Source organism: Stegodyphus dumicola, chromosome 5, assembly GCF_044657685.1.
Source record: "Stegodyphus dumicola isolate Sdum_Otavi_A_Nest chromosome 5, ASM4465768v1".
NCBI classification, from domain to species: Eukaryota; Metazoa; Arthropoda; class Arachnida; order Araneae; family Eresidae; genus Stegodyphus; species Stegodyphus dumicola.
This window is the reverse complement of record NC_140772.1, coordinates 57,366,777-57,393,756: the sequence shown is the minus strand read 5'-3', so window position 1 is coordinate 57,393,756 and position 26,980 is coordinate 57,366,777. Positions and strand designations below refer to the sequence as shown.

The following is a 26,980-nucleotide window of genomic DNA, read 5'->3' as shown; positions in this document are numbered from 1 at the left end:
TTTTTTTTGTACGGGAGACGAAAAATAAGCAATACCCTCTTTGAGACTCGAGTCTGGATCTCTCGAATATGAGCCGCTTGTACTAACCTTTACTCAACGAAGGCATTCTGGAAGGAAGAGTAAATACCTTATATACTACCCCTTTTAAATATGACTGGGTATTAGGGGACCCAGTCGTCAAATCTTGGTGGAGAAGAATCATCATCCATCACCTTTTTTTTTAGTTCAGGCATCATGCTGGAGACATGAAAAATGAGCAATGTTCTCGCCACGATTCTAACTTGAACCTCTCGAATATGCACCGAGTACGCTAACTGTTACACCCTGAAGGCATGCTGGAAGGAGGGAGAAAATCCTACCCAGCTATGTATTATTTCAGCCTGTACTGTCAATTCTACTTTCCGCTTCCTCACCCAAATGTAAATAAGTTAGTAAGTAAACATGTTTAGGATGCAAATTAGTTAAGAGTATTTAAGGCGAAGTTTTTGCGATTGAAAGAGAATGCAAGAATTGGCTACGTTGACTTCTGCCGTCAGAGGTTAGACATTTGCGACTGTTGCATTAAGTGCGCCAATAAGTTAATTGTCTGAGAAAGCCTGTTAAGACTAATCTTGACTTCCTCTGTTTAATTTTATTACCTTGAAATGTTAAGTTCATTAGTTGTGCTGATACTTTAGCAACTCAATATTTTGGCGATTGAGTTGTTAAAATATCAACACAACAATTTTATTGTTGTATGGTTGTACTGACACTTTAGCAACTCATTCGGCAATACTGAGTAGCTAAATCAGCACATCTATACAACAATATTTAAATGTGAGCAGTAAGCATAAATATGCAGAATGAAGTAAGCTTTGTAAACAATTTTATAGTGCTAACTTAATTTTGATAGTAAACACTGATGTAAACAGATCATGTTTGCAAACACACCCTAAAAGAACATCATCTACATCACCTACATTATCTACTGCAATATGTAATGTCCTGAAACATGATGCCTGTGCCCATTACAATAAATAACACTACAAAACATGCAGCTGTACAACTATGTATCGCTATATATATCATGTAATGCATTTTACTTGATCTAATTTAATGTCCGGCAGTGGCAGAACTTGCAGTGTTGGCTGGAGTCACAAATTCAAGAATTTTGCAGACTATGAAATACAATCCATGAAAAAAGACATCAAAGCGGATAGAATTTATCATCAGATTAGTGAAAAGTACGGAGAAAACATTATGAACAATGGAACGGTACAGAAATGAGTTACAGCTATAAAAATGGCTACATGAACATTCATAATGATGAACAAAATGGGCTCCCTCTGTCATTGTTGAAGATCTGTTGCAGAAAGTTGATGAACAACTGGAGAGAACAGATGTCATAAAATTTTGTCATTATCTGATGATGTTGCTCAGGTTTCATGCAGTGTTCTGAATAAAACAGTGAATGAACCTTTAAATCAGCAAAAAAAAAAAAAAAAAAAAAAAAAAAAAAAAAAAAAAAGACCTTATTTAGCAGAAAAATAAACTGAGGCAGCGATTCTCAACCTTTTGACTAACGCATACCATCTGAACAAAAATTGAAAACCTTTAGTACCACCATTACAAAGTACTACTACCACCACCACTCTTGAACAAAGCTCAGATAGCATAAATTTACAAGTGTTAGAGAAAAAAACTCAATCGGGATTTTAATTTTTGAATTTAATAGTTAAAAATACTTTGCTCCTTTGCGTACCACATTTTTTTCTTGCGTACCACTGGTTGAGAACCCCTGGACTGAGGCACAGGCTTTAATATAAAAATAAAAATTGGTAAGAAATTTCTACTTGTTTCTCCTGTCCCCTCTAAATAATTCGTACTTCAAAAACATGCCTTATAATATTATGTAAAACCCAAATCCATCAAAGTTTTCTGAATCTTATGTAGTCAAAAATTATTCAAGACAACAACAAAAAAAAAATTAGGTTATTCAGGAAATCCTGAAAAATTCTTTGAGTACTAGCAATGCGACTGATACCAAGCAAAACTGATTAGGAAATCTAGCACAAAATCTCGCAAAAGAATCAACCAAACTTAATTCTGAGAGTTCTAAAATGACAAGAATCACACACAAGTGAACGTATTTGCAATCTAAAAATGAGGAAATTCGGACACAAAAGAATAAATTCACCGATTTAAAACCAGACAACACTATGGAATAAGAAGATTCTGATTTAGAGATTCAATTATCTCAAAAGAATGTGAGACATATCCCCCTATTTTGATTTCAAATTTTTCAATTGACTAAGAACAACTTTAGGAACAGTATGAAGCTAAGAGTTACAAAAATCAAAGAAAACCTAAAAGGAGACACAATGAATATTCGTTTCTGACATAAATGAATACAGGATAGTTCCAGAAGTAAGGAATTCCCTATCATACTTTTTTAATGAATGCAGGAAAGACATAAAAGCCATGACAAAAAACTTCCTAAAAATATGGATATTGGAAAAATAAAACAAGAATTAACACGTAAAGGATTCCAATCAAGATGTACAGGTAAAGGATTTCAATTACTAAGCATCAATTCAATTATAAAGATGAGACAACCAGATTTATAGAAGGGCAGATTATTCCACTGCCACTTTACCTTGCTGTATCAAAAGAAGTACAGAAGAAAAACAAATTTACAATATTAAACACTGAACTTGGCATCTACGTAGAACTTTACAAAAAGCAGATCAGGGACAATGCAATGCCACAAATGTCACAGTTGCAGCCACATTCGCTCTACATGTTTGCATAAAGAAAGGTGTTTGAAATATGCAGCTACACAGGAAACTTATTTATGCAAAAGTTATAAAATATGAACTACCAGCTCTCTGTGATGAGAATCACATCTTAAGCTTTAAAGGTAGTAAAAAAATAACCCTAAAAATTACAGAACAGCAAAAAAAAACTCACAAATTTAACTATAACATCAGAACTTCCAGAAGCTAAAATAGATGAATCCTAGATAAAAATTCTAATGAAATAGCCTTCATCGAATAGATAAAAATACAGTTTGGGAAACAAAAGATTTCTTGGGGAAATTTAAAAATATGAAATCAATTAACAAAAAATAGAAGTTGGCATGGTTGCTTTTAATAATTTATTAAGCTAGACTTTCAAGACATTAGCACCTTCTCAAAATTCTATATAACTAGTATAGGGCAAGTGTTTAAATTTTCATGAATTCAGACATATCTGTCTATAGCTCAATGGATATAGACCAGCGGTTCTCAACCTTTTGACTAACATGTACCATCTAAACAAAAATTGAAAACCTTTAGTACCACCACTACAAAGTACTACTACCCTCACCATTCTTAAACAAAACTCAGATCGCATAAATTTACAAGTATTAGAGAAAAACTCAATCAGGATGTTTAAGTTTTAATTTTTGAATTTAATAGTTAAAAATACTTTGCTTCTTTTCGTAACACCTATTTTTTCTTGCGTACCACTCGTTGAGAACCCGATATAGACTTTTATCGCCTACCACAAGACTGAGTTCGGACCTCGACAATGTACTTTACTGTTTTCATACCTAAAGCTTATGTAATGACTCACGTTTATATCATCACAATATTTTAGCACATTTTGCACTTTTTCAATGCTTAGAATATTTTAATTTGCATTTCTTCAAAACCTACTGATTTGGCCGCAACCTACTGATTCAAGATCCCTGTCAACAGGTGGTGGCACAAAGTAACTATCATGAGATGGCGATAGTATGAGCTACTGGCAAAAACTCTCTGTAATTGTATGCCAGTTCCTAAATAAAGATCCCAGATGAAAATTCATATGAATCTGCAACTAATACAAATATTTTTACATCCTACTTTTTTAATTAAAAATTATTTTTATAATTGCACTTACTGTTGTAATGTTTTCTGTCATATGCCATCCATAGAATCTACTAAAATTATGAAACAACTTATTTTTTTTAATATTTAGAATACAGCTAAACTTGATTTAAAAGTGTAATAAATATAAGACAGAACTAATCTTGATTTCAAAATGTGTAATAAATTGTAAGAGACATTGGATTCAATTATGTGCATAAGATTTTAATCTCTTAAAGAACATTTCGCTAAAAACGGGTGCACAAAGCACATGCACACACAACAAACATCATGCGATAACAACCAAATCCATAAAGAGAAATAGACTACATTGAGCGTGGACGCATCACTTTATGCTGAGGCATATAAAACAGAAACAATGGCTCTTCACAAAATTTTTAACATTTACATTTGTCGATGATAAAAAAACAAGCCACTTTATAGCTCATTTCATTTACAAAGTTTTTTTAACCACATCAACAATGTTGAATGGTTCAGATCATCAGGTGCTCAGTCCTGCACCAGTCTTTAGAAGACTATGTTGTGGCAGAAAATGCACCAATAGTTTTTAGTGATCAAGTCTCATACACAAAAAAACTTCACTGAATTTTATACACATGATTGGCTCAAACTACAAGCTTCAACAATAGCATAATATATTTTTTCATAGGAGGACCTGAATCAGCAAATATGCGTTATATAACATACATGATTATACACAGCTTGGAGGCTGATCACTTCATTGGATACAAAGAGAAAGTATGCCATAAATGTTGCCTCACTGTTTAGAACAGGAAATTTTAGCCGGCAATGCTATCTACGCCTGTAAGCACGAGCTTTATTTGTCCTTGTGCTTACAGGAGGGATACTACTGTCCGACAAAGATATATTGCTTGAAAGGAAACTTTCTTCCTCCGTTTCATCTGTGATAATATCTGAAGACTGTCTATCCAGTTCCATCATAGCTTCTTGAATTGCATTTTCTAACTGAGTATTCATTTTTCGACCTCTGAAAAAGAAAGTCATAAATTTAATACCAGAATACATATAACAAATTAATAACTAAAAACTTTAAAATATAGACGGGGAAATAAATTTTAGTAAAAAACTTGTCCTGGGAATCTTTTATTTTCAATTCATTTGAAATACCAGATGATTCTTTACATACATACAATACAATACTAAAATAACAAAACAGTTATTTTCACCAAAAACATTATAAAATATCTACTTAAATCCTAGTAATTTTATTCCAAAATGCATACTTGTAATTCATTTATTTTGAAGAAACACCAAAATCGGAATCCTGCTAAAAACTAAGAAAATCAAATATCCAAGTGTGAACCATTTGTTTACCAATACAGTTACTGTTGCCAATGATACTGATTTCATGTAATACACCTAATTCTAGTCTTACATAAATTTGATTTTAACATGTATCCATTCTTTTTATACAGGTCCTTTTGATTTAACACAGAGTAGGCTGTGGTTAAGAATTTTTTTTTTTTTTTTTTTTTTTTTTTTTTTTTTTTTTTTTTTTTTGTGGGGTAGGGAGAAGCCTAAAATGCAAGAAAAAGTTTTTGCTTACAGCACAGTAAACACCTACTAATGGCGAATATCAAGTCATGTGACTAAGTGTATTAGTCTTTTCTTTTGTTTCCAAGCTACATGCAATTAGAGTGGGGAATTGAAACCAATGTTTTGTACCTTTGGAAGGCATTTAATATCCAATTCTACTTCAAAGCAGAAGAAATTTACATGAAATTTGTGCATGTGTAACTTTCTGAAAGTCAGAAAATTGTTAAAGGTTACAAATTTTTTGTACTTTTTTTCTATTAATAATAGCAGATATTTTTTGGTAGCCCTTATGTAATGTAAAACATAATTCACCTATTATCAAAACAAAAATAAAGTTATTTCTCTGGAATTTAAAATTTTAGACTGTAATGTAACTACAAAGAGTGCTACATTATAGCAAAGCTTTCTGTGGTGTACATGAAGTTATCGTAAGAACTATTCAGAAAAATTAAACTACAATTAGGAAGTTGGCATGTCCTGAAATGAAAGTAAGCATTAATTCATACATATAAGGTACTGTCAACAAAAAAGTGGAGCCCACCGAAGCCGATTTGCCCAATGGCAATATTGATAAACATAATGGAAGATAGCGTTCATGTCGAAGATAGCACTGTTCAGCCTAGCGCTAATGGTGTTGCCGATTTAACTGCTAACAACGATTTAATTTCTCTGGACTTTATGCATTTGCAAATAACTGACCTAGAGAACCAAATTCATCATATGAAATCTGCGGTGAAAGCTATCATCAAAAACACGCTGTTACGGATTCAGATTTGGTGATGGAGCCCATGGTTAAACTTATGAAGCAGCTGAAGAAAGAAGCAGACCAACTTAGACGTAAGTTCGGTTTGACTATTTTGGCAGGCATGGCTAGATTAAATATTGCCCCAAATAGTATTAGCACCTTAAGTAATAAACGTAAATCTGTTCCTGAAAGTAATGCTGATATTAATGATAATAATGGCTTTCAATTGCCGACTAACATGGCCAAGCAGCTAAGAGTTGAAAAAATGAAAAACATTTTGGAAGTTAAAAATAAATACTCGGTACTCAATGAAAGTGATACTGATAGTAATAAGGATAATGCTGGTACTTCCCCTTAGGAAATGAAAACTCAGCAAGAGTAGTTCCCCCCCCTTTAAACCCCCAATGTTCCACCCATAATGGTTAGCCCCGGAGAGTTATCATTTGGCGATTTTCTTAAACAACTTGCAACAAAAACGCAAGCTAAATTTCTAAGGAAAATCAATGGGAAATTCTTGAAGATTTTTCCCCAAACTACAGATGATCATCATACCCTAAATGCGTTATTCAAAGAAAATAAGGTTGAGCACTTTATAATAAACGAAAAATATAAGAGACCAGTAAAGGTTGTGATAAGAGGACTTCCTTCAAATGCTAATCAGCAAGAAATAGCCCAGGCAGTTTCAGAGAAAGGATTCATTTCTGGTTCGTGATCGGGTACGTTGTGCAAAAAGTCGCGGAACTTACCTGACGACGAACCACAGTGTCAATGAAATTATTTTTATTAACACTCATGCAGTCAGATAATGTAGACAATATATACAACCTGAGGAGCCTGATGTTCTCTGTTCAGGTAAAGAAATATGTATCTAAAAATTAGGTCCCTCAGTATCACAATTACCAACAGTGGCAACATTCTTCTGAGAGCTGTTTTTTCGAGCCTAGGTGCATCAAGTGTGCTGAGAAATGTCGAACTACTGACTGTCCCATAAAAGGCAGAACCAGCGAGCCAAAATGTGTTAATTGCCTAGGAAATCATCCAAGTTCATATCGTGGATGTCCTAAATTTTCCAAATATAAACCATCAAACAGCAAGAAAAATCAAATAAAACCTGGTCTTAGCTTCACTCAAGCCTTAAACCCTGCAAACAAGACTAGCACAGTTAGAGAGGACAAAAGTCCAAAAAATCCCTCCATTGCTGGATTTCCACAAGACAAAAATGAAAATAAAAGCACTAATGTAACAGAGAAAATGTATTTAATGCAAATGTTAGCATTAATAGCTCAGATATTTTTCAATTTTTAAGTTGCATGAAAGAAATTCATAGTATTTTTAGTTAAGCAAATATGCAAAAATGACAAAAATATTTTTAAATTATGTTCCTTAGCTTAGATCCAACATGGATAATATTGATAAACTTTTTGTGTACTTTGAAATGCTGAATGAAATTAATGTGTGTGAAAACATTTCTATCGCTACATGGAACGCAATGGCTTATCCCTCAAACTTAATGAGCTCAGGGACTTTATACAGGAGCACAACCAGTGTTTTATACTTAGCCCACACGAAAACTTCAAAATGAATAATTATGATTCTTATAGAAAAGATAGTGTGCACAAATGGCAGATGCAGTGGTGGACTTCAAGCACTCCATCTCTCACTATGAAAATACATAGCTTATAGACACAGCTTTTAGACGTAAGAGGCGTTAGTTATTATGATCATTCCACACACTCAACGACCAATCACTTTAGTCTTCATCTATCACCCTGCCCAACGAACACAAAAAGGCACAAAAATTGGAACTGTAGTCATTATGCCATTTATGGATACATTATAAATAGATTTGCCACCATGGCCAACTTTCAGATTGCCTCCCTCCTGCCCAACACTATCTATAGCTCTGATAGTGCTACTATCACTGACTTCTTCATCATGAAAAATGCCAATGCTCCAAATAAAATCGAGAGCCTTTCTGAGTTATCATCGGATTATAATCCAGTGCTAATGGAAATTACTATCAGCATTTATAGCACCCCCCACACACACACAACAAAAAAAAAAAAAAAAAAAAAAAAAACCTCTATATGAATTGGGTGAATTATGCCAAAGCTCTGAACAACACCCAGTACACATTACCCACTGCACACAGTGAAGCTGAGTTAGATACTTCAGTCGAAGAGTTCATGGATACTTTAAAAACTGCTCTTTCAAAAAAAAAAAAAGAAGTTCCTCATATGAAACGACCCAGAGATCCTCAAATCAGAGCTCTGATTACAAGGAGAAAACAGAGCGAGGAAGGAATGGAAACGATCACGTTACGTTGCCCTAATGACAAAAGGAGCCTACACGAAAACTTCAAAACGAAAACTCAGCTAAACCAAGAGGTCAGGTTCCTTACTAATTTACATGCACAAAGAGACTGGTCTAATTATTTTGATTCACTTTCCACTGATGATCAATCAATTTGGAAGGCAGTTTCCAAATTTAAAAAATGCCACACGAATATTCCGCCCCTTTTTAACGTCTGCAACGGAATTGCTTACACCGAAACTGAGAAAGCTGAATCACTAGCTGATAACTACACATCTCAGTTTTGCACTCACATTTCTAACCCAGACACAGAACTCACAGTTAATTTCACAAACAATCAATACTTCTCAAAAACAAACGCAGACAACATACGTCTAGTTAAGCCTTCGGAAGTTATTAGATATATCGAGAAAAGAAAAATCAGAAAAAGGCCAGGCCTGGACGGCATTAGCTTGAAGATGATTCACCAGATGGGCATGTGATGGTGTTCAAGTTCACCAACATCTTAAATTATATGCTGACTCTAAATTATTTTCCCAAAGTCTGGAAAACTGCTGTGATCATACCAATACCAAAGCCTTTAAAGCCAGCTAATGACCCTGCTTCATATCGCCCAATAAGCCTTCTTTCCACACGCAGAAAAATCACAGAAGCCATAATTCAAGACAGAATACTGGAACAAATCAACCTGAAAAATATCCTAATTCCTTAGCAGTATGGTTTTCAAAGAAAGCAAGCTACTACCCACCAGTTATACAGAGTCACCGAATTTATCTCTGAAGGCTTGAATAAAGGAGAAAGCACAGGAGCACTTTTCCTTGATATATTGAAAACATTCAACAGAGTTTGGTTAGACGACTTAATCTACAAACTTATCACCCTGGGTTTCCCAGGATACATCATAAACATCACCAAATCTTATCTCTATGAGAGAAACTTTGTTGTTCGCTACGATAACACATATCCCACACAGAGACGCATTTATGCTGGCATCCCTGAAGAATCTTTGGTCGGCCTGATCTACTTTTTACTTTATGTAAACGACATACCACAGACACCTTACACTACACTAGCCATGTATGCTGATGAAACAGCAATTCTAGCCAAAAAAAAAGCATCTTTAGACCAGATCACACAAACATTACAAATACACATCCCCGCACTTCAGGCCTGGCTTCAAAAGTGGAAAATTTTAATCAACGTAGAAGTCAGAAGCTGTTTTGTTTAAGAAAAAAAGAAAAATTACTCAAAAATTACGTTTTATGGAACTTATATCCGGTAGGCCAAGACTGTTAAATACCTCGGAGTTACATTGGATAAAGGCTTAACATGGAACCCGCCACATAACAAAGTTAATTACCAAATACCGAGCAGCTAAATTAAAACTCTTCCCCTTAATTGCTCAGAATTCTGTTCTATCTATAGATAATAAGTTGCTCCTCCATAAAGCCATGTTACGTTCCATCATAACTTATGCCTGCCCTGCTTGGGGCTTTGCCAGCGTAAAACATATTAAAAAAAAATTACAAATCCTGCAAAACCTGACTTTGCGTCATATCACAAGGAGCAGGTGGTTCATGTGTAATGCAGCATTCCATGAGGAACTAAAAGTCCCTCAGTTAAAAAGGATAAATCACAAAAAAGGGCACAAATAAATGGAAATGCCATCAAGCAAACATTACTAAGAATTTAAAGACAGATTACAGAAAAGCAGCCAAGCATTTCATCTAAGGTATACAAAAAATATGAATTTCCTGCAAATACAGGTTGGATGACAGGGTTTCTTAATAGGCCATGCATTTTGTAATATAAAAATTATAGGTGAAACTACATCTGCAGATTCAGCTGCTTTCCCATGAGGGCTTGCTACAATTATTGATGACAGACAATGAAAACGAAGATGAATGTTGTACTCCTGGTCAAGTGCAAAATGCATTCACGTCTTTCTGGAAATAAATGCCTAGCCAACTTGCAGAAAACTGCTGGCAGTTTTAAGGCAGTTCAGGATCATTATTATTTACTCCAATACTTAAGGATCACTTATTATTTTGCTCCAATGCCTTAGGAGATACTGCCTTAAATTAATATTTAATGAAAGGTAGATATATATATAAACTGCCTTTTCAATGGATGGCACAAAAGAAAGCCTGAGTGAAGGCAACCTTTACAGAATGGTTCAAGAAATTTTCTTCTCAGAAGTCAGACGTTAATATGAAAGTTCTTGAATTTGGAGTTCTTTTATTTAAATTATCTATTATAAATGTAGAATGTAATAAACGAAGGTCTGAAATTGAAGAGAAAAGTCAAATACACTACTGATGAATGCATTTGGAAGTTTCAATGTGAATCGAAGTTGCGGACAGCCTGTTACAGAGAATTTCATAAAGGCCTAATCAAGACATGAACACAACTAATAACTGAATCCATTTGTAAAAGCACAGAGGCAACTTGCACTAATTTTATTTAAGGCATCACAGAAAGAATTTCATTAACAGAGAAAGATGACAATGCCCACAACATTTCTAGTGACTGCAGTGATATTCTCATCAGATTCAAACATATGCACCATTTATTGTCAGAATGTGAAAATTAACAAAATCTTGTTACATGTAAAAGCACTTGTAATCAGAATTTATTTTTTTTTTTCCAAAATGCAAATTTATTTGAATAAATTTTTACTACATGCATGTGCGTTTTATTTGAAAAAAAAAAAAAAAAACTTTAAATGAATATTTCCAGATTATTATTATTACTATTCCTGCAGAATCTTTATATTTGAAATCAATCTTCATTTTTTCCATGCATTTTTCAGGAATCTATCTATTGCATAAAAAGAGAATCAGGTGTAGTCTCTTCTGGAAGAGATAAAGTCATGATATACATGATTCATTTTTCCACATTTATTATAAGGTGTGAATATTCAGACATTAGAAGGGTTAAAAACTTAAATTCTTAATGCATTTTTATTTATGGAAACGATTGCCAAAGTATTCATTTTGTAAGTTTTAGAGTATGTTGAGAAAGACCGAAAGAAAGGATTCCTGCATTTATTTTTTACTCTTATATAACTCAGATTATATAGCTAACTTTATGCCATTAATTTAAAAAAGAGAAAAGAAAAAAAAAAAGAAAGAAAGAAAGAAAGAAAGAAAGAAAATCAGATAGATTTCAGATTTTAAATTAAATCCAAAGAGGTGTTTTTTTAACATTTTGTGTGTTACCTTTATTTATTAAATATCATGTTCTTCACACTTAAACCATAAAATTCAGTTAAAGAGCAATATTGCAAAATAATTATTAATTGAGCATATCTTTGGAATTTCCAATATACAATCTCACCCACTGGAGATAAAAATGTTTTTTCTGTACAATGTTGCCATTGCTCGCTTTGAAATCCTTGAGTTTGTTAATCAAAAATTCATTTAAGTTTTATAAAATATGAAATCGATAATAAAACAAATTCCAAATTTGGGCTTCCAGATGCCCATAAATCACACAAGGATTACATCATTCAAAATTTGATGGCTCTAGGTACTGTTGTTTTATCACAATGCGAGAAACATACATACATTTATGCAGATTCTTCATTATTTAATTTCTTCAAATATAATACAGGGCGATAACATTTGGTGGCAACAGTTTGGAAAGTGAAACTGACATTCAGAATGATTTGATACAAAATTGCAAAATGAAAACAATAGTCCCTCAGGAACAAAGCCCATTTGGACTAAAAAGGAAACAATTGATCAAAAGTAATTGAAACAACAAAAAATAAAGATTGCCTCCCCCCCCAAAAAAAATATCCTGAAAAAATACCGAAATTCTAAGAATCAAGTTTTATGTTACTTCATGATCAATTAATTCAATGAAGATAAACTTTGCCACTCATTACAAGCAAATACTGCAGATGTGACCAGCTTCTGCATATACATGTTTAACGTTTTTCTTAAAAATGTGTTATAATCTACTTACTACAGTTTTGACATTTAACACATTCAAACTTGTGTCTTCTCTATCAATAAGTGAAAAAACCAAATCAACATGGTATTTTATTTAAAATATTTATTAGATGAAAAGTAGCTACAGAAAATTAGAATTAATTTTATTTCATTATCTTATTGTTAATGAGAAGTCTGCATCTAGACGTTTGTATGTTTCATAATTTGGTGTGTATCCAGACAAAAATAATGACAGATCAGTAAATAGGAAGCAATGCCTTCATGAACTTTAAATATTAAAAAGACGATCCACTTCTTGCAGATCCAAAATAAACTGGGATGCTTTTTCAAATGACACATTTCTAAAAATCTTCCCCAAGTTCTTCACTGTGTACGGTTGGATCAGTTTGTAAAATTATGATTTCACTTCTAACGCTTCCCAACATACACACTATTGAATGTGTTAGAAATTTATATTTCAGTATGTTTTGCATTTAAATCCTTAAACACAGAAACTGCACTTTTACAATATCATGAAATCTGGCCTTAAAGTCTCTGATCACTTTTTTTTATTATTATTATTTCTAAAACATATTTTACAATGTTACAATTACAATTTTGATGTTTGTGTAGGCAATCGAATACATTTGGAATGTGATTCAAACTGTTTTGTTGAAGATCTGCCATTAACATAATAAATTTTCTTTTGTATGCATTAATAATTATTGTCTTGCACAATTTTTAACTTAATTCATTTAATTTTGATGTAATGTTTACAGGAAATGCTAAATCACTGAGCGAAGTTACATCATTCAAATTTGCAGATTTTTTTATCTTGATTTTTGAGAAAATTTTTTAATCTCAGTTAATAAATCAAAAAAAAAATCATTGCAGAAATTTATTTCTACTTGGCCTCTTTAATAATTCAGGCTGGTGTTCATCAAGTTGCTGCTCGAAGAGATGCCATTTAAAGAAACTTATTAATTTATTATAAACTCAAATTAAGTTAACAATTTTGAACGCATGCCCATTATTTCTTTTGAATTTAATCTTTTGCTGGCTAAACGCTTGTTGGCAAGTTAAGTAGTTACAAATTATATATATATAAAAAGACGCCTCACTTTGGAATTCCTAATTATTTTGGCTTAGGGTTATAAATCCATTTATGTGGCCTGTTACTGTTACTACTTCATCTGCTATTATTAAAACTAATTTTAAAAATGGTAATTTCAGATTAGTGAGGAAGATTTTAAAGCAGTTGAAGAAATCTATACCTCTGCTCCTTTCTTTCAAAACAATCACACCCAAAAATTCTTCTTTATATATATTTTTTATATATATATATATATATATATAACCTTTAAAAGACATACAAAAAAAATTAGCAATCTTGCTTTGTCATTTGTATCTGTCAATTGATCAAATTTAACAAAAAAAAAAAAAAAAAAGAGAGAGAGAGAGAGAGCTGTCAATGTAATTACAAAACTGTTCTGTTATATTTTCATTCATTTTCTTAATCTGCCTCATCACAGTATTTTTAGCAACTGTTGATTTTTAATTGCAATTATAATTTCTGTCTTGTTCTTAAAATCATTAAAAAGTTAATCTTACACTTCCAAAAAAGATTATTTTACAAATTTCCTTTCAGAAAATGATTTAAATTTTGCTAATATATAGCTAATTCCGAATGCCATATCACAGCATTTTAAAGCAACTGTAGGTCTTTCATTGCAATTATAATAATATCAGTCTTGTTCTTAAAATCATAAAAAATTGAACCTTACATTTCCATGAAAGATTCTTTGAAAATTCCCTGTCAGAAAATGACTTAAATCCCTCCCCCCAATATATGGCTTATTTTGGATTATGCAATATGTCATTGCAAGTGATTTTAACATAAAAATATTTTATTCAGCCCTCTAATAGAGATTCCTAATTTTATTTTTCTAGCCTTATTTTGTAAATAATCTAAGTTGTATTTGCATATTAAAAATCATCTCCTGCTCATTAAGAACAACCAACAATCACTTTATCACTATCAACTTACTGCCCATCGCTGATATACTGGATATCACCGCAAGTATGGTTTACCAATAAAATTTCAGTGATTTATTAATTAATCTTATAACTTATTAGTTTATGAATGCCATCTTATCACATAAAAGTCTGAACTGATACAACATTATGACATTATTAATGGCACATTATTTGTAAAATAGAAGTTCATCAGCATTAAATAACTATGCTTATCTATTAAGTTTAATTCACAGAAATCCACATTGGGTTTCATATCAAGTAATTAACTACCAGTCAGAAATGTTTTCCTTTTAAATCAGTTATATAGTCTTTGTCTCCCCACCACCTCTTCAGAAGCTTATCACATCTAGCGATGATTCCTGTTAGACCGGACTTTTCTGAGAAAAGAGATTCTGGTAGCACTGGTTTAAATGGGAGGGTTCCTTGAAAAAGCAGCTCTGCTGGAAGAGAAGTTTCACCTAGAACCTAGAATTTCACCGGAAACAAAGTACCGGCTATGTGGTCTCCAAAAATGCTTCAGATGCAGCTCTGTCCCAGGTGAAGATCAACCAATCAGATAAAAGTTCTGCTTCTGAAGGATCACATGATCCTAACCTAAGTGATAATCGATTACTGTTTCGTGTTCAAGTCAAGTGAAAATGATAGCCTAGCTACAAAGGTTTCCTGGAAATGTGCGGGCTCTGATCATTCTCCCTTTTGACATCCAGTCCTTTGTAGTGGTAACATAATGTGATTGGAACTTGACAGGATCCTCCCCTACACTTTCTACTCTTATAATAATGAAATATTAGAAGTCAATAAAGAAAACTAATAATTACAATTTGAAGTATACATAAATTTTACAATTCATAATTACAAGTCAAAATTTTAAGTAATATTTAAATGCAATAGAAAAATTTTAATTAAATGTTTTTGAAAATTTTTTTAATAGTTTAAAAAGTTTTAGAATTTATTTTTTTAATTTTTTTAAAGTACTTGAAATAGCAAAGAAAAAACTGGTAGATTGCATTTGTTTACTTATTTATGCTGTTTATATATATATATATACTACAGAAAAAAAATATTTATTTTAAAGGAAAATTTATGAAAAATTGTTTCTATGTATATATATTAGAACAAAAATTTCCGGAAATAGCTTATTATTTCAATGAGAAATATCCTCTATCATTACATTTATTTTACTTTTATCATCAATCATTACATTTACTTATCTCAACATTTATTCTTCTTTCAAAATGTTGCCCAACATGCTATGGGTTGAAGGATATGGTTTACCACTTTTTGAAGAGAAATATTCCTATTCCATAATTTAAAATGCATGGTATTAAAATTTCTATGTGCACAATAAGCAGCATTATATATTGAAAAGGGAAAAACCATCAAACATTATTTCTACATGGAAAGAAGACTCCAAACAAATATCCAGAAAAGGTACATACTGTTTCTAACGTTAAATCACTGGTAACAAGAGAAAAATCTGCTGATGCAGAAATCAACTGCAGTCTTTAGCAACAATAATTAAAATAAAAAATAACATAAAGGTAACACACAAAAAGTAAAAAAAAAACTTTGGCCCTTTGTCCATAATAAACATTGAAAGCTTTCAGGTTTTATTTATTTACTTACTTTTTGAATTTCTTTTTTATATTGAACTTATTGCATAAAAAGTTATATATTTCAAATTTTTTATTGCTTTTTAAAATACATATTAAAAAAATTTTAAAATCTGAACGTTTTCAGATTTTATACTACGCCCAAAGGGACCTTTTTTTAACATTTTGTGTGTTACCCTTATTTATTAAATATCATATTCTTTGCAGTTAAACCGTAAAACTCAGTTCGACAGCAATATTGGAAAATAATTTTAAGATGAGCATATCTTTAAAATTTCCGATGCACAGTGTCATGTGCGAGAGATAAAAATGTGAATGGGGGAGAGTGAGACATAAACCATAGCTACATAATGACGACACTAACCAATAAGGTCATATCAATTTGGTAAATTTCAATCAATGGACAATTTAAAAGCAAACTTCTTTTTTTTTTTTTTATTTCTAAAAATTCAAAATGTAAGATTTTTGTAATATTTTTACAAAATCTAAATTCTAAGAATAAAATTTTAAAAAAAGTAGGTCATAATTTAGCAGGTAATAAACACAGCTCCTTTGCTATGAAACTAATTGTTTGAGAAAAGAAAATAAGTAATCAAGAGGAAAAAAACTAAGTACACATTTTTTTTTTTTAAACACAATATTTTTCAATGTCACATTGGGAGGAATTAGCTTTTTGTTCATAAATACAGTTAAATAAAAAAATGTCTAGTAAATCAATCATAAGCAAAGTAATAAGACATAATTTAAGTTAATACAGAGGTTAGCCTGTATTCAACTATAAAATATCTCAAAATATTTTGTCCCAAGTCAGGTTAGATTACCAGTGTTAATGTGCTTTAACTAATAGCAGTAATTACAATACAAGTTAACATATAAAAATTCAAGAATATGAGTAAAAAATACAAAAACTTGTATAATTATTCATAACTTATTCAGGCCCTATAAGAAGCACACAAAAATAAATTATATGCTGAACATATAAGATGTAGCATATGAATATTAAAAACAATTTGAAGTACCTAAATAAATTATTTATGCATACACATATGGGTCTTTATCATGGAACATGAGAAACATTCTTCACTTGCACACCTTTATTTATAAACTCTTTTTTAAAATCTAGGCATATAAAAAACATAATTTGTCCAATCTCAATCTAACTAAAAAAAATTTTTTTACAGGGGGAAATAAAATAAGTCAGCCATTAAAAAAGCTCTCTCTGGAACTACATTTCTTGGTCTAGAAGTTTATTAAGAAACTGCATGCTATTTAGGGGAAGGGGTAAAAAATATTCCAATTTCTTTTTGAAAACTTGGTTTAATTTTAAATTGATTTATTTACCATAATTGATTCTGCATAGGTTACTAAAGTTTTGGTCTTCATTAGAATCTGAACTTTTTTTCATTGATTTAACAGTGGACAGCGATGGAAGTAGACTTAGAAAACTTTCTGGATTGGTATAACATGATATTTCTCGCAATTCAGTAGCACTTGCTTAGTTCTTCCTAATATATATCCAATTAATTCCACTTTTTTGGGGGGGATTGTAGTTTTTATTGTCAATTATCCATGAAAACATGATGAGTTTTTGTCACCCCAATTTTTAGGATAAAAAAGAACTGCAGAAAATCATAATAAATAGTTTCCCTTTCATTCATACAATCCTTCAAAGTGTTCTTAATATCATTAATTGTAATTGCTTTGATCTCCTGAGTTTCATCAAGGCATGAATGAATTTCAGTTTACCAGCAGCAATATATGAATTTAACTTTCAAAACATAATGTTTCACTGTCAAGTTTTATTAATTGTAATTCTAATACTGTATCAAGAAAAACAAGTAAATCATATGCAAAATAGTTCACTGCCAGTAGTAATATAACAGATTTTTTAATTTGTAGATTGCTTCTAACCACCAAAAATAGCCTAAGAAACCACTAAATGTTTTGCAAGTTTCCTGATAAATCCCAAGAAATAAAAAATACTGTAATTCCACAGCCTACTGTACGTTTTTTTCCATATTAAAAAGTACAAATGATAAATCAATTTATATTTGGGATAACAGCAATGCTACAGCATGAATTATGAGAGAATTTCTGATTTCATATTATATGAATGAGAGTAAAAAAATCAAATAGTAACTTATTAGGCAAATATCACATCATCACGATCAGCACTAATATGCAAGGTAATGTACCAGCGTAGGACACAGCTCTTTTCTACCAATATTAGATCAACACTGTGAGCTTCATAATTGGTAACACAACATTTCTAGCTAGACAAAAATGCTGGCAGATAGCTGTTGCCAGAATGCCAAATCTCCCATAATAAACACTTCCACCTTTTGCTGCTGATTGTAGCCTCTGCCCCTCCCAATATGGAAATAAAGAGTGAAATTTTCCAAACTTTCTTGCATGAGGTAGATTATCTTATAGAAGAAACATAAGACCTCTGATGCTACATTTCTTGCATACTTCCCTAGCCCTTTTTCTTTGTAGGCCATAAGATGAACAATACTGAATAATGACACATGATATTCCATGCTTTTCTTTGCTACATGCTTGTTTTCTGATGGTTCACCAAAGTTTCAGATACTTTGGCAGCCTTAAAAATGAAATAAGTGTAGATTAAAGCTACTCTGAAGAAAGCATTAATAAAACCACTGCCTGATCTATCGGCAGAATAGTCACCATTTTTTGGTCAAGCAGAATGGAAACTTCCCTGTCTATTTTATCTAAGATAAATTATAGGGATCTGGAAAGAAATATCATTATCTTCTCTAAAATACACAAAGACTAGGCATACAGTAATTATTTTATGAATCATCTGTAACACCAAAAGAACAAAAAAGCAGGAAAAGTGGAGGCAAATAGCAAAATCAACTGAATGAAATGCTTTTGAAAGCTGTGGAAGCATACAGTTCGAATGTTACTGATCAGACAAAAGGCTATGATCACCAGCCAATTGCTCAATTTGACTTTTATGTATATTTTTAAATCTCTGAGAAAATTAAGCCCACTGAAATTACTAGTTATTGGGATAAGAGCAGGCAGCTGTGCTCTATTAAGTCACTTATCTCACTCTAATCAATATGCTCAGTAGGTGGCTGATATACAAATGTGCAAACAAGTCTATATATGTGGATTTGTATTGTTAGTGCTTGGAGATTTGATATTTGTGGTTCAAAGAAAAGCATTTGATGGAATAATTATAGAAAGGGCAACAATTTCACAATGTTACCATACAACTAAATATCTCCAAATTTTCAATAAATCACTTGGTTGTAGAAATATTTTTTTCAACAAACTGGATGGTGCTCAACATTTGCAAAAAAATGTTTCATAACATTTCTAAGATAAATAAGAAGTCATTAAGAGTGTTTATTGTGCTGACCCTGAAGATACTAAAGAATATCTATCTCTGTTTCCATTTATATTTTACCGTCCATTTATTTAATCATTTAGAGCCAGAAATCCATTTATTCAGAGCCATGTTTTCTACTAAGCTATGTCTTGAGCTTCTAGACTAGATTTTTCAAATTTTCCTCTTTTCTCGCTCTTTTTTTTTTTTTTTTTTTTTTTTAATCTATAAATTTCTTCTGTATCATACTATCTTTATCCATTCTGTGTTGAATTACTCATTAATTCTTGATAATTTTTAGAGTGTTGCTTTATTTCAACACCAAATAATTCTTAGTAGCATTGTCAAAAGATTGCATCAGTGCATCTGAATATCAGAGGCCATCTTCCCCCTCCCCCCACTTCTATAGTAACTATGTCTATAGTTAAGCCTCTTAACAGATATGGACTTCAAAGCTAGCAAATTTGGATATTTTCTAGTATATTGTAATATACTCAGCAATATTCATATAATCTGTTTCAAAGACCAATACTTCCAGATTACAGATTGTTACATATGATCTGTTACCATGACCTCTCTGCATAAACACATGAAAATACTTCTATATGCACGCTCATAGATAAACACAAACTTGAATCAGTTCGAAAATCAGTTGAATTTATGTTTTGTAAAAGCACTATAGTTATTTGTGGTTGTGAAGCATGTAACTTAATTTACATCATTAAATGCAGATAGATAAGATAGATCACTGCTCAGATTTTTTTTTAAATTACATCTTAACTGTGTTATGCCTTGAATCCTTAGTCAGCATATTTATTATTATGTAAAGTATTCACATTCCTTTTAACAAGTTGTATTAAGTTAAAATCACATTTTGAATGTTTGGAAAGGTGACAAATATTGTTATATCATTAAGTCTTTAATTTTTTAGGATTTGTTATCTACCAATTTACATTAGTATTAACGGTCCCCCCCCCAATCATGTACTTCTAGGTAAGCAGGTTCATATATAAACTGAAAGTGCAATCACTGGAAGACATTCTTTTTTAGTGAAAGAGTCCTGTTATTTTAAATACCACATGCATTTAGAATATCTTGTATAAAGCTACAAATCTCAATTATCTACTCAATCACGCTGAAAATAGCAACAAAAGAAATAAGACAGCAATCTCAAATGAAAAATTGAGGACCTTTTGAAAAATTTATCCCAAAATTATGGACTTTTCATTTATCTCTGTTCCATAGCAATTTCCTTTTTAGACAAATTTTTTATATGAGGACTAACAAGAATATACTAATTCCAGGAATCTTCAGAACAGTTCACCCAAATGCAGGAATTCTAAAGTCCTTATCCTCAAGCCACAAGGCTCAACAATTTCAAGCATAGATTTCACATATTTACAAGTTTATAAATGGCAAAACTTTTTCAAAATAAACTATAAGAATTCATTATTATAATCTAATATTAAATCCATCTACTTATGTTATACCATATATCCAGAAAATATATACAGAATACTTGAAATTCCTAGAATTACAGATAACACATTTGAAAATAAAACTTTTATAGAATTGTGCAGTTCTTAAAAACTATATCAAGATTATTTATCAAATTATCAAACAGCTAGTTAAATTGATCAAAATGATTGATCTGTATAGTGTGCATTGATATGAAACAGTGCAAGCTAAATTAGAAACATCAAAACTCAACGTGAACAGGCACACAATGAAGTTTTGCAGAATTTTTTTCACAGAATTCATATATAGAGAAAGTGAAAAAATATATTAATAACGAGAAAGTAAAAATCATATTTACCGCCTATGCCTTTTTCTAGCTCTATGATGAGCTTCTAAACCTTCAGATAGAGTTTTCAGTTTTTCAGGTTCCACTTGAGTAAAAGTGTGGTCTCCAAACCATCTAACCCATAACTATCAAGAATTTAAAAGAAAAAAATTAATTGCACATAAAAATATTTATGCTATACTGTTATGAATTTAAAAGGGAAAAAATGCCCAGAAATATTTTATGCAGAATCAAATAAAAACTCCTTGACTTTTATATAATATATATAAACATATAAAACTGATTAATTAAAAAATAGTTAAAATAACCTACAAAATATACATAGCTACCTACTAAAATATAAAAAAAAAAAAAAAAAAAATGCTATGTATTTACCGCAAAATTTTAAGAAAGAAATGCAGAAAATATCATAGAGGAATTATTCTTACAAGAATAAACTTTAATTTAGAGTTTAATCAATAAAAATAGACAAAAACCTAAAAAATTCCAAAGAGAAGAGTTTTCTACTAGTGATACAAGATCCACCAAACAAACACAAAATTCTGACATTAGGAAATAAAATATCTGAATACATATACCTCACTGGCATCTGACACAATGCACTTTTCACAATGTTTCTATAACTTTAAGAAATATCTAGACACTGCTTTTAACCCCTTAACATACGGTTTAGATTCGAAGATATTGGGCCGAAATTGTATACAAGCTCGGGCAACGCTCGGGACATTTGCACGACTTGTTCAACACGCTCATCTGGGCAATCGTAAACATGACGGGCATCTCATATTATCTTCCGGAGAATGCGCCAGACAGACTTTACGCGAAGGAATGGGCTCATTTTCCAAAGCACATTGTTCCAACACCCTTTAAATTAAGACCGTCAAAACATTGTACAGTTTGTCACAAAAATAAAAAACGTAAAGAACCAACGTAGGAGTGTAAAAAGTGTAAAGTTCCGTTACATGTACCAGAATGCTTTGAAATATATCATACCGTTACAGATTACTAATTTCGTATTTTGAAGTTTTGTATAAATAAACATTTTGTAATACTTGCATCTACCATAATTATTGCATCACATGCAAGTAATTGTGTATCAAATATTCCACGTAATATTCACTTCTGGCCCGATCACCGTACACGGGCTATGCCTGTGAAATTTAGGTTTGGCCCGACCATCGTTCGCATGCTATGCCCGTAATATTTACATTTGGCCCGACCATCGTATGCGGGCTATGCCCGTCATTGTAGGTAAAGGGGTTAAGATCAGTTTGCTCATTACAGCAGCATAAATGTAAGAAAATTTGCACTCTTTCATTGCCAATTTCATTCTGAGGAAGAGAAATAAGTCTGGTGGGACAGGGTTCAGAAGACTACAGCATGATACAACTCAAGAAACCTGATGGATTCTAAAGGATTGTTTTATGTGCACAGTAATATCAGGCTGCTCACTGTACAAAGATTCTGGTTCAGCCTGGGGTCATACACAAACAGAGAAAAAATGTGAGAATCTGTATGACTTTTTAATGGATCAGATCATTTGTTCCCCCACCCACCCCCAAAAGAAGCATTGCATTCACCTTCAACTTCTTCAATCTTGGTGATGAGGAACTGTGTCACTCAAATGTTTTGGCATTTAGTTTTCAGATCGTACTGAAAGGAAACATATTTATCTCAAGAGAGGGAAAATACGAGAACCTGCATGATTTTTTAATGGATCAGATCATTTGTTCTCCTCCCCCCTAAAAAAAATACATGGAGATTATTCTAACCAAAGAACGTCTATGTAAAGAAGAAAAGGTTCCATACAAGTAAAATGCTATTACGCCGCTAGAATGCGGAGGGAAAATATGCCAAGGGGTTTGGCGACGGAACCTGGCGGCCAGAATTTCCCTCTCCGCGATGTGTACAAGAAATTGAGAAACACGTGTTAAAAAGAAACGTTCTTTGACAAAAAGAAAGCTATGAAAATCCGTTTTTAAATTATTGCGAAAAATCCAAGAAGAAACGTTTTATCAAAGGACGTTTCTTCTTGGATTTTTCACAATAATTTTAAAAATGGATTTTTGTATTTCCCCCCCCCTGAAAATAACTAATCCATGAACTAATTTACTTGCGCCAAAAAATATTTTCTTTTCCTTTAGAGTTTAACCACTTGTGCTAAAACTAAACTTCAAGGTTGCGGTGCCATGCGCTACAATATAACAAGCGGTAAAGTGTCTCATTTACGCCGCTCCGCATCTGCGAGTGCAATCCAGAGCTGTAACTCAAGAAATAAACAATCTCGTTGTTAGGCGACACGTGCACCACGTTATTTTCATTTTTGCGATAAATGCTTATCAACATGGTCTTCACGTCGCTCGCAGTTTGAAACAAAAGCATCTTGACGTGTGTGGCACGTCTTTTTTGCGCAAGTGGTTAAAGAAATTTTAAACGATATTCATTTTATGAACTCTTGATAATGTGACCTTCGAACTTCGACACCGGTTTCAAGCTTTGGCGACAGATATATCACGCATGCACAGCTGTTTCCCTCTATGATGAAACGGAGCCACGTCTGTTGCAGAGAGGTTTTCCTTCTTTACAATACATATTCTTTGATTCTAACCTCCATGGTACCGTATACTAGGATTAAACCCATTTTGTTTTATACGAGAACAGGTACTTTCTTTAATTCATGCACTGCACATGCGATTCTTGAGAATACTGGAAACCAAAAGTTGCGGGAAACTTACTTTGCCTTTCTAAAAGACAACCAAATTGGAGCTGCGAAAATTGGCTCTATGCCAGCTGCCCGAATGACACTCACGTGATACACAATTCGCCCAAAAAGTTATCTCTTCCAACGTCAGCGCAAAAGTCGCTTTTTTTGGCGGGATCGTTGTATGAACTTCCCTGATTTTTCCAGATTTTGACAAAAATACTTAAATTCCCTGACTTTTTCCTGAATTTTATGGTCAATTTTCGAATTCCCTGACTTCTTCCGGTTCTCCCGGTTTTCCAGGTAGCGTGGCAACCCTGAAGACAGTTCTCATTATCGAATTAAAGTGTGATTCACTCTACTTTCCAGTCATACCTTGTATGCTAATACTCAGAGTTAAGAGCTGAAGTTGATTGCTATTGGCATAGAAACTATATATAATTTATAATATCAATCGTAAGAACAAGTTTTCAATCATACACGGACATCAAGTCCATGACTTGCCTTTAGATAAGAGCATATACTTGCCAACCTATGACTGGTCAAGGATTCTAGATCAACATTTCTCTGAAGATAACTTAGCATGTACATATTTCAACCATTTTCTTATTTCATTCTGATTCAGTTGTTGAAATATTTCAATTTTTCCTTTCTTTTAAAGCCTCCTTTCTAGATAATAGTAAATATCAACATTGTGTTCATCCGTACTTATTGGTAAAGAAGCTGCCTCTTTTTTAGTTGCTAAATTTAAGGAGGACAGGTATGGACACCTCATAATTTGCAATTTTTTTTTTAATAATAATATTGCAATACAAGTCTTCAAACTACCATCTCTGGTGCACTGCTGACTCCAAGAGATTAACCATTATCCAGAGGAATTGCATTTCCTTTTAAAGTTTTAATAATTAGCTTTGCTATATTAAAGCCTGTCCAATCTCCTTCTAAAGTGGGGACAGAGAAAGCATGTATTTAAGAACACCGGCTCTTCCCCCCTGCAAAATCAAAAAATTGCAAAGACAAATGGTGAACATCACAAATATTATCATATTTCTTTGATGAAATAATAGAAGAAAAATCCTCTGTGAATGATTTTTGAGAAATACATGAATACTTTACTTTTTTTACAAATTCGCACTTTCTTAAAATATTTCTTGAAAGCATGTAAAACTCACACTGCTCAGCAGCATGACGAACAAAATAACAACCTCTATCTTGTTTTGTGCTCATTGGCTAATATATGCCAGATGACCAACAGCAGCATTTGATGCTTCTTGGAGAACTGGAACACAACATTTTCGGATACATGTGCTGTCACACACAAAGCAGAAGAGTGCCACTGCCTCACTGATGAAACAACTTCTGTTTTCTTTTTCTTTTATATGCAATCTAGATAAAACCCATGCACTTTTAAATGACAAAAATCACTCTTTTGGGTGCAAATACGCCAAGCTACATACAAACTGAGTGAAATTTTAAGAATAAGAGAAGGTCAGGAGAAATATGTTGTAAATCGAACTGGTGGGAATACAGTCAGAAATTGGGAGAGTTGGCAATTCTGTAAAAGCTACCTTTTCCCCTTGTGAAAATTATTAATGTATCCTTCTCTATTAGCATGAGATCTTTTAATACCTTAATCTATTACATAAAATACTTCAGTTCACTATTTACAAAATAAACATTACATTTTATTTAAATGTTTAAAAGTAAAGAAAAATTACAAACCTTCCCATCTTCAGACTTATGAGTACCTTTAACTTCATCTTCTCGTACCAGCTTACCAGGCCAGGATGGAAATCCACGAATCTGACCCCAAACTAAATCTCCATCATTGAATGTGCGAGGCTGAGGTGGTAGTGGTGGTGATAATGGAGTGCCATCTACTCAAAAGAAAAATTTTATAAGCTTTTTCAATGTTTTAAGTATGGTAAATAATATTAAAAAGTGAATATACAACTCTGATAATTTTCATTCTTGATCACCTCATTTTAAAAATTGCTCTCTTCCTTTAACATGCTGTTTGCACCCAGACTAAAGTTTATATCTCAGTGGAACACTTAAGAATAATTTTTAAAAGCTTATATCCCCCCCCCCAAAAAAAAAATTCTCATGATAAGAAAATCCTGTTACAGCTTTATACCTCTGCTTCCTACCCACACTTATAAATAATACATAACTATAGTTCATGATAAATACGACACCAATATCAATACATTTTTTTTAAAGCAATTACTTAATTTTCAAAATGTGATATATAAAAGAGTGCTAACAAATAAAAATATTATAGTTTTCTAACACTAGCTTTTCTTGATTTTCTTTCAACAAAAATAAATAGCATTCATATTTAACATTTACTATTGCATTCTTTTTTTAAAATTAAATTCATCAGAATAAAAGAAGTTCAGCTAGAATCATTAACATTTTCGCGACGGCGCACCTTTGTTTAAGACGTTCGTGCGGGACGGAAGGGAATCGAAGGCAGTCACCGTACAGGACGGAGGTTTTGCATTGCTAAGCCTAATTTTGTAAAAAAAATCAGAAAAGAAAAAGTTTCGCTTCTAGCATCTTAATTTTTGGTATCATTTTAGATTATTACTTGAGCTCTAATATATGTTAAAATTAGTACTTAATAACATTTTTTCTTCCATTTTTTTAACTGTACATTTTGCATGAAAATGTACTTAAAAAATTGCTTGTAAAAAATTTTCGGAAGCGCTATTCAAATTATTCCAAAGTTTTAATTGATAAAATCCATCAATAAAGTTTAAAATTAATAAAACAATACAATAAAGACTATTTACTTTAAGAAGTAACAAAATTTAAATTTAAAACGAGTGTGGTAAATATCGAAGCACAGAGAAGTATCACTGTCTAACTCTCAGAAAAAGTATCACGTTTCAACTCTTTATAAAAGGAATCATAACTCTCATTTGCATTACTAACCATACAAGGGTATTCATCCTCTGCTAAATAGTGCCTTCCTGCCATAATAGAATGGAGGTGAGGCTTTCCAAAATAAAAAGA

General features: G+C 32.1%; 1 protein-coding gene across 3 annotated transcripts in view; it reads right to left on the bottom strand.

Annotated features, from left to right (window-relative positions):
- Positions 1–4,076: 4,076 nt before the first annotated feature.
- Positions 4,077–26,980, bottom strand: part of LOC118192418 (uncharacterized) — an 81,541-nt gene continuing 58,637 nt past the window's right edge. For all 3 annotated transcript variants that reach the window (XM_035363408.2, XM_035363545.2, XM_035363477.2), the window contains 3 exons: positions 25,682–25,836; positions 21,271–21,383; positions 4,077–4,881 (listed from right to left, as the gene is read on the bottom strand). In XM_035363408.2, the coding sequence (XP_035219299.1) occupies positions 4,686–4,881; positions 21,271–21,383; positions 25,682–25,836 (464 nt within the window). In that variant the 3' untranslated portion in view covers positions 4,077–4,685. The remainder of the gene's footprint in view (positions 4,882–21,270; positions 21,384–25,681; positions 25,837–26,980) is intronic.